General features: G+C 40.8%; 1 protein-coding gene across 3 annotated transcripts in view; it reads left to right on the top strand.

Annotated features, from left to right (window-relative positions):
- The window catches only part of fhod3b (formin homology 2 domain containing 3b), a 105,979-nt gene that overhangs the window by 84,962 nt on the left and 11,307 nt on the right, over window positions 1-9,710 (top strand). For 2 of the 3 annotated variants that reach the window (XM_087812312.1, XM_087812311.1), the window contains exons 6-14: window positions 426-520; window positions 1,216-1,327; window positions 2,651-2,745; window positions 5,896-6,039; window positions 6,115-6,350; window positions 8,029-8,082; window positions 9,094-9,201; window positions 9,311-9,445; window positions 9,590-9,640. In XM_087812312.1, coding sequence (XP_087668438.1) covers window positions 426-520; window positions 1,216-1,327; window positions 2,651-2,745; window positions 5,896-6,039; window positions 6,115-6,350; window positions 8,029-8,082; window positions 9,094-9,201; window positions 9,311-9,445; window positions 9,590-9,640 — 1,030 coding nt within the window. The remainder of the gene's footprint in view (window positions 1-425; window positions 521-1,215; window positions 1,328-2,650; window positions 2,746-5,895; window positions 6,040-6,114; window positions 6,351-8,028; window positions 8,083-9,093; window positions 9,202-9,310; window positions 9,446-9,589; window positions 9,641-9,710) is intronic. The other variant, XM_087812313.1, reaches the window with a different exon arrangement.

The raw sequence follows: 9,710 nt of genomic DNA, 5'->3' as shown, positions 1-9,710 counted from the left end.
GATGGATGGATGGATGGATGTATAAATACAGGATTGGATGGAAAGATGTACAAATAACATATTGGATTGGATGGGTATATAATAAATGATTGGATGGATGGATGGATGTATAAATAAAAGATTTGATGGATGGATGTATAAATAAAAGATTGGATGGATAGATGTATAAATTAAAGGATGGATGCATAAATACAATATTGAATGGATGGATGGATGTTTAAATAAATGATTGGATGGATGGATGGATGGATGGATGGATGTATAAATTAAAGGATGGATGAATAAATTAAAGGATGGATGAATAAATAAATGATTGGATGGATGTATAAATGAAAGGATGGATGTATAAAAGAATGTTAAATATTCGTCTCACAGTCGTTGACATATCAGCTGAACATTCAAATCTTCTCATCTTGTGTCTGCAGCTCTCGGGCAGATCATGCTGTTCGTGGACGGGATGAACGGCCTCATTACCCACAATGCAACAGTGCAGTGGCTCTACACGCTGGTGGGGTCAAAGGTAAGATGACGGTTCCTAACGTGTGTCACATGATCAGGTTATTAAGTGCTTTATTTCTTTTTATTACAACTTGTTCCAGGAAAATTATCATTTTATTATTTATTGATCAGTTATTGGGTCAATTAAGTAAATATACTCTAAATACACGAGATAAATGTATCTGGTGCAAAACAAATATTATTTTACTTCACAATGTACAAGTCATTAGTAATTTTAATGCTTTTTTTCTGGACGAAATTTAAATAAATGGTAGTTATTTGATCCAACGATTTCTTGTTCTGTCTCCTTCATCAATAAGCCCATGTGGGCAACACCGCCTCCTAGCGGCCGTTCGTTAAAGTCCTGCTGAAAACTTGTTTATTTCTTTTTACACTGTTTTATAAAAGTCATGAGTTGAAGATGTAGCAGATGATCATGACTAAATTAAATTAAATCAAACTATTAAATCTAGAGTATTTTATTAACTTGTGTTTTAACTTTAAAAGTTCAGCTCAAAGTAAAAAATATGATTAAATTAAACATGTATTAAACTTAAAAGTATAAAAAGTCAAACGACAGAAGCCGAATCCACAGAATCCTCCGTCACTGAACCTGTGATCGTCGGAGCCCAACGACTGTTTTGTGTTTGTTTCTTTTTTTGGGTCAGCGCCGCAGTGTTTGCCTGCGACTGAGTGTGTTTTTCTTTCCTCGTCCAGTTCCGTCTGGTGGTGAAGACGGCGCTGAAGCTCCTGCTGGTGTTTGTGGAGTACACAGAGTCCAACGCTGCCTTGCTCATCGGCGCCGTCACTGCCGTGGACGCCAAGAGAGGTGAGCGTTTGGTTCTGATCCTCGCCGGGGAAGATCTGATGACATTATTCATCAGCTTCATCTATTCTTCAACTGTGAACAGAGACCGTAGAGACGCCTGTTCCCTGGCTAGCTGGGACACAGGCTAGTACTAGCTACAGCTAATCGTATACTTGAAGGAGTAAATGTAGAAGCTATTCTTGTTATTATTTGAAGAGTCTTTAAAGAAGTTTTATGTATATCAGTATCAGTACTTTAAGTAGTAGTACACAATTGTAGCATCACAACAGGTACTACTTAGTAGGTAGTACTTCAGAGGATCATGGTAGAACCACTAATGCTAACATGCTAGCTGCAGTGGTCAGTGGAAGTCTGTTTGATAGTTATTAAGTAATATGACTGACAGTATTACTACCAAAACTATGTTTGTTTACTTGTTGTATTACTATTCATGGTATTCGCTGATATCTGTAGTGAAATAAGCTGCTGTTGTAGTACTTGCACAGTATAACTAGTACGCAGAGATCAAACAATGTGTCGCCTTTAAGAAGGAAAGTAGAAGTTGTAGTAGTGACGCACTTTACAATATAACTGCAGTATTACTACCATTACTGGAAGTATCAGCAGTAGTAGTAGAAGTTCTAGGTGGAATAGTAGCTGCAGTATTATAGCAGTGGAATCATTATTAGATGTAGTCAATTTATTAGTAGTAGTAACAGTAATACTAGAGATAGAAGTAGTAGAATGTATAGTTTTACATATAATCAGTAGTCATAGTGCCAGTAGTAGTAATAATAAATATACTCTTAAGTAGTAGTTGTAGAAGTATTGGTCGTCTTAGTAATCTTAGTTGTATATGAAGTGTCATTTGAGTAGTTAATGTGATGGTAGTAGTACAATAGCTTTGTGTTGTGACTCTGGTCTGGAAAAGCGCTATATAAATAAAAATGACTTACTTACTTACTTATAAAATTATTACTAATAATCGTAATAATAGTTGTGTTAAATGTAATATTAGTATTCTTAGTAGTTTGAGTAGCAGTTATTGTAAAATTGGTAGTAGTATTAGTAATAGTAGCAGTCGTAGTAATCTAAGTAGTACTAGTTATTACAGTTATGGTAATAGTGGTAATAATATTGGTTATTGTAGCAGTAGTTATACAGTTAATAAGTAGCAAAAATAGTAATATTAAAAGGAATACTAATATTAGTAGTTTTTGCTTTAGTAGTCAAAGTAGTAATAGATAGATAGATAGATAAATAGTAACAGTAGCTGTAATTGTAGTAGTAAAAATAGTAATATTATTAATGGGAGTCATGGTAGTAACAGTTGTTCTGCTGCAGGATGTAAAGTCTGGTCCAACTTGATGGAGATTCTGGATGAGAAGGACGGAGTTGATACAGAACTGCTGGTGTATGCGATGACTCTCATCAACAAGGTCAGTTCTGCCTTCACCTCCATCACCTCCATCACTTCCATCACCTCCATCACCTCCATCACTTCCATCACCTCCATCACCACCATCACCTCCATCACTTCCACCACCTCAATCACCACCATCACCTCCATCACCTCCATCACCACCATCGCCTCAATCACTTCCATCACCTCAATCAGCTCCATCACCTCCATCACTTTCATCACCTCCATCACCTCCATCACCTCCATCACTTCCATCGCCTCCATCACTTTCATAACCTCCATCACCACCATCACCCCCATCACCTCCATCGCCTCCATCACTTTCATAACCTCCATCACCACCATCACCTCCATCACCTCCATCACTTTCATAACCTCCATCACCACCATCACCACCATCACCTCCATCACTTTCATAACCTCCATAACCTCCATAACCTCCATCACCTCCATCACCTCCATCGCCTCAATCACTTCCATCACCTCCATCACCTCCATCACCTCCATCACTTTCATCACCTCCATCACCTCCATCACCTCCATCACCTCCATCACTTTCATAACCTCCATAACCTCCATAACCTCCATCACCTCCATCACCTCAATCACTCCCATCACATCCATCACCTCTATCACCTCCATCACCTCCATCACCTCAATCACCTCCATCTCTTCCATCACCTCCATCTCTTTCATCACCTCCATAACCTCCATAACCTCCATCACCTTTATCACTTCCATCACCTCCATCATCTCCATCACTTCTATCACTTCCATCACCTCTATCACCTCCATCATTTCCATCACTTCCATCACTTCCATAACCTCCATCACCTCCATCATCCCCATCACTTCCATCACTTCCATAACCTCCATCACTTCCATCACCTACATCACTTCCATCACTTCCATAACCTCCATCACCTCCATCACCTCCATCACCTCCATCACCTCCATCACTTCCATAACCTCCATCACTTCCATCACCTCCATCACCTCCATCACTTCCATCACTTCCATAACCTCCATCACTTCCATCACCTCCATCACTTCCATCACTTCAATAACCTCCATCACTTCCATCACCTCTATCACCTCCATCACCTCCATCATTTCCATCACTTCCATCACTTCCATAACCTCCATCACCTCCATCACTTCCATAACCTCCATCACTTCCATCACTTCCATCACTTCCATAACCTCCATCACCTCCATCACCTCCATCACTTCCATCACTTCCATCACTTCCATCACTTCCATAACCTCCATCACTTCCATCACCTCCATCACCTCCATCACTTCCATCACTTCCATCACCTCCATCACTTCCATCACTTCCATCACTTCCATCACTTCCATAACCTCCATCACCTCCATCACCTCCATCACTTCCATAACCTCCATCACCTCCATCACTTCCATCACTTCCATGACCTCCATCACTTCCATCACCTCCATCACTTCCATCACTTCCATCACTTCCATCACCTCCATCACTTCCATCACCTACATCACTTCCATAACCTCCATCACCTCCATCACTTCCATAACCTCCATCACTTCCATCACCTCCATCACCTCCATCACTTCCATCACTTCCATCACCTCCATCACCTCCATCACTTCCATCACCTCCATCACCTCCATCACTTCCATCACCTCCATCACTTCCATCACCTCCATCACTTCCATAACCTCCATCACCTCCATCACTTCCATCACTTCCATAACCTCCATCACTTCCATCACCTCCATCACTTCCATCACCTCCATCACCTCCATCACTTCCATCACCTCCATCACCTCCATCACCTCCATCACTTCCATCACCTCCATCACCTCCATCACTTCCATCACCTCCATCACCTCCATCACCTCCATCACCTCCATCACTTCCATCACCTCCATCACTTCCATAACCTCCATCACCTCCATCACTTCCATCACTTCCATCACTTCCATCACCACCATCACCTCCATCACCTCCATCACCTCCATCACTTCCATCACCTCCATCACTTCCATAACCTCCATCACCTCCATCACCTCCATCACTTCCATCACCTCCATCACCTCCATCACTTCCATCACCTCCATCACCTCCATCACCTCCATCACCTCCATCACTTCCATCACCTCCATCACTTCCATAACCTCCATCACCTCCATCACTTCCATCACTTCCATAACCTCCATCACTTCCATCACCTCCATCACTTCCATCACCTCCATCACCTCCATCACTTCCATCACCTCCATCACCTCCATCACCTCCATCACTTCCATCACCTCCATCACCTCCATCACTTCCATCACCTCCATCACCTCCATCACCTCCATCACCTCCATCACTTCCATCACCTCCATCACTTCCATAACCTCCATCACCTCCATCACCTCCATCACTTCCATCACTTCCATCACCACCATCACCTCCATCACTTAATGCTAATGCTACTAGGTAGCATAATAAATGTATTTATATTTACAATTCAATAAACAAGGCAATGGTTATAATGTACTTTTATTTGAAAAAGTTGGGATAATTATTTATATTTAATGGTTAAATGGTAATTTTTACACGTAATTATAACTTTATTCCAGTTTATCTATTTATTTTTATTCATACTGTAATATGATCTCAATATATGTTTTTAAAGATAGTATTCTATTGTTGTAAACATGAGGATATTAAATAACATATAAAGGTATTTATTTTACTCATTAATTACTGCAGTTCCTTTCATAGAAATGCTACTTTTATTTCACAATATGATGTTTATGTTTCCATGTTTCCTTTTTTTATTGGTCTTGAATCGTATATTTGGATTTTTTTTTAAATTTGAAATTAGAAGTACTGATTTTTTGAATATAAATAAATGTATGTGTAGTAGTTGAAATAATAGTATTATAGCCGTGTAAAGGGTATTATATGTAGTACTATAAACTAAATATAAAAAACATTGTTGTTCTATTATTGTTCTGACCGGCTCAGTAATGACGTCTTGTATTCAGATGTTTATCTCTTGAGCGTCTCAAGAACGCAGAAGATCAAGATTGTGTTTGTTGTTCTTCACACACTTCACTGTGTCCTGAGCGAGAGTCAATCAAGAGTTTAATCTTCAAGATCAGAACCTCCATGAACTCGAGGGGTTTGTTTCAGACGCTGGCAGGACTTCCAGACCAGGACTCGTACTACGACATGGTGGACAGTCTGGAGGAGCAGGGCGTGGAGCTCATGGCTCAGAGGCACTTGGGCAGGAAAGGCACCGACCTGGACCTGGTGGAGCAGCTCAACATCTACGAGGTCAGCGAAGACGCCGGCGAGGTCGTGTGGCTTCGTGTCTGGACGACGATGATGATGAAGATGTCTCTGCTGCAGGTGACGCTGCGGCACGAGGACGGCGACAGCGAGATCGCGCTGCCGGCGAGCAGCAGGAAGGAGCGGCGGCGAGCTAGCGAAGGCGGCGCCGCTAACGAGAAGCGTGGCGTGGAGCGGCGCCGGAGCCGACGACACTCGCTCCAGAGCGGGAGAGGAAGCGCGCCGGGGTCGCCCAGCGCCGCGCACACGCCCGTCGCCGGCTTCACGCCGTTCGGCGGCGAGGACATCAGCGAGAGGTGGGTTTATCCTCACGTCACCTTCAGCGTCACCTGGACTCCATGTTGTGACTTATCTCCACAGCGAGTGACATTGAGATTTTTTTAAGATTTTACTTTTTCACAGAAACTTGTACATAAATGAAAAACATTCAACAACCTTTGCTCAAAACACATGTTGATGTTCATTTTCAAGCTAGTTTGAAACATTTTTAAAATAAAGCCTTAAAATTCTAATTGCTTTCATATAATAGCGTGCTAATGCTAAAGCTAATGCTACTAAGTAGTATAATACAAGTAATTTATATTTACACTTTAATAAACAAGGCAATGGTTATACTTTGAAGATAATTATTTATATTTAGTGGTACTTACACATAATTCTAACTAAAATCCAGTTTATTTTTTATTTATTTATTTTTTAAAGATAATATATTATTATTGGAAACATGAGGATATTAATTAACATTTAAAAGTATTTATTTTACATTTAATTCAAAATTTAATTCTGTGTTTTTTTTACTCAATTTACCACATTTCTTTTCATAAAAATACTAATATTATTCAACAATATGATGTAGATTTTTCCTGTTCCCTTCTTTAATTGTCCTGAATCGTATATTTAGAAAAACAGGTTTGTAGTTTTATTGGAGAATCCTAGTAGTACAGATTTTTAAAATATAAAATAAATACATTATGTTACACCAAAATGACGGAAGCTAGCGCTGTAACTAGCTAAGCTAGCAAGTTTAGCATTCAGTGAAAAATTTTATAATTGTTATTATCTATTATGTGTTTAATACAGTTGTATACGTTCTGGGAACTTGCCTGCCATCGTCAGTCTATGATGCCACTTAAAGAAACAGTGTCTTTGTAGTAACCGGTTAACATGATCAGTATCAAAAATACGTCATGATTTTTATCATTTTGATCATGTGACCAACTCTCGTCCAATCAAAGCACAGTTGAAGTCATTTCTTGAATCAAGTCCAGCTGCTGAACAGGAAACTCTAACTCTTCACTAACTCTGTGATCTGCTGCTTCTGTCTTGATCACTGGTCTCTGATGCTAACAACTGTCTCTGTGTCTTCCTTCGCTTCTCTGGCCTCGTGCATGTTTTCATTTTGCCTTCCTCCTCCTTTCACCCCTCGCCCCGCAGGGATGAGGAAGAGGAGGATGAAGGAGAGGAGGATGAGGAGGAAGAAGAGGAAGATGATGAAAGTCATCCAGAGCCTCAGTCCTCAGTAGAAGTTGAACTCAGGTATAGAAGGTTTTCTCCAGCAGAGCCTCCTGCTCCTGAGCTAGCATGTGTTTGTTGTTAGCTTAGCCGTGACCCTGAACCCCTGTGACCCTCCAGAGGGTTCCACCTCCACACCTCCTTCTGTGACCCCGTCCTAGCGTGAGCTCACACCAGTGTGTGTGTGTGTGTGTGTGTGTGTGTGTGTGTGTGTAAAACCACTTCACACACACCATTAATAGTTTCCTCCACGTTTGTAGCGAAGAAACCATCAAAGCACAACGTGATCGCTAACTACCGCTAATGCTAATGGCGTCGTTTAAAAGACATTAAAAGTCGTTTTGCTCTCGTCGCGGCCGCACAGGAAGAAGAAAGAAGTTGTTTGATCAAGTTCTTGCTGCTCTTTCTCTTTGTTTGTCTGACCTTTTCTTTCTTTCCTTCCTTCGTTCCTTTCATCGTCAGCGTGACGGAAACAAACTCTGCTCCGTCGGTTCGAAGGCCTTGTTGGGCCGCCAGGTGAGAAGCTGCTCTTTACCGTAACTCTCCTAAGAGATCGGCACTTACTTTATCGTCTGTAGATGAAATCAATGAACATAGAGTCACCTGCACGTGCATCAGCACAACACTCGCAGCTGACGCTGAGTTTAATGAGAGGGAGTGAGAAGAAAGAGTAGTCGTAGTATTGAGAAAAAAAGTGAGTTGAAAAGTGATTTATTTTAGCTTGAAGGTTAGCATGACAAGGTGATGAGGTCGGAGGTAATTTATATTATAACATGGTAATTATCTGGACCTCGTTGTGTAGCAGAAGTAGTGTGTGTTATTAGCAGAACCTACACAAAAGTGAAGACGACAGTATTCTGTGGCCACACATGTCACTCAAAAAACTATTATTTTCACTAAACTCGCTCAACACAGACCAGATTCACCTGCACAAACATGGAGATGACAATAGTTAGGTAGCTGCACTGGTGAGTTCACTGAGAGGGAGTGATACATAATTAATGTGTATTTTTTTTTTTTAAACATGTTTTTATTGAATATTCTTTTATGTTTTTCCAACAGTATCGTCGTATCGTATTAGGTGGAAACAACAAAAATTAAAATGATAATATATATATATATATATATATATATATATATATACATATATAAATGAAAATAAAATGTTAAAATAATGTACCCTTGCAATATGTCAACTGAATTTTTCGTTCCCACCAGATTTCAAATACATGATTTTCCTTCAGATATTTCATAATCCTTCACATTTTTCACATCTATCTTCAACATTTACCAACGATAAAAGTTAAATCCCCGCAACCATTGAGCAAGGCTTGTTCCACATCACACTTAAACATGTTTTTGAGAAAATCAACATTGTTGTTTCTGTGACTAACTGGTTAAAACCCAATAAACCAAGTTTATGTTCATGTTGTTTTTTAAAAATAAGAAAACAATCTTGATTTTTAAAACCACACTTTTCCAAAAGTTTCAAAATAAAAGCCCTTCAATGGAACTCTCTCCTCCCAGAGTGACGTCCAACGGCAGCCCGTACCCCGGCAGACACCAGACGCCCTCGTCCTCCATCCATCGCTTCACCAGCTCAGCCACGTACACACCTGAGCCCAAACCTGACAGGTACGTCTTGTTATTATTGACTCTTTTTTTTAACTAAACTGGTGAAATCTATCAGTGTTTCTCAAGCGTCGTCAGTCTCACTCATGTGACTCGTTCTTGTTTCTCTCAGATCCGCCGTCGCAGGTTTGCGCTCGTCTTCGTACCGACAGCATCAGGAGTCTCTGACCGCGGAGAGAGAGCGACGGCGAGCGGAGAGAGAGGAGCGACTGCAGAGGATCGAGATGGACGAGAGAAACCGCTTCAAGTACACAACGATTCCTACTAATCGTGCGACAAAAAAAAGTGTTTTTTCTTGGAACTCCGTCGTGGCCGAAGCTAATGAGATCAGATAGAATCGGATCATAATCTTCTCTCAATCCTACCTCTGACGCTTGTGTGTCTGTTGCAGTCAAGAGGCGCTGGAGAAGCGGGAGGAAGTCAAACAAGCCAGAGAAGAAAGGTGAGTTTTCACTTCCTGAGTTCACACGAAAATCCTCTGTCATGTTGAAGAAAAGTGGTGGAGATCCTCG

Source organism: Callionymus lyra, chromosome 17 (genome assembly GCF_982586985.1).
Source record: "Callionymus lyra chromosome 17, fCalLyr1.hap1.1, whole genome shotgun sequence".
NCBI lineage: Eukaryota > Metazoa > Chordata > Actinopteri > Syngnathiformes > Callionymidae > Callionymus > Callionymus lyra.
The sequence above is the reverse complement of the archived record's forward strand: the minus strand, read 5'-3'. Positions and strand labels throughout refer to the sequence as shown.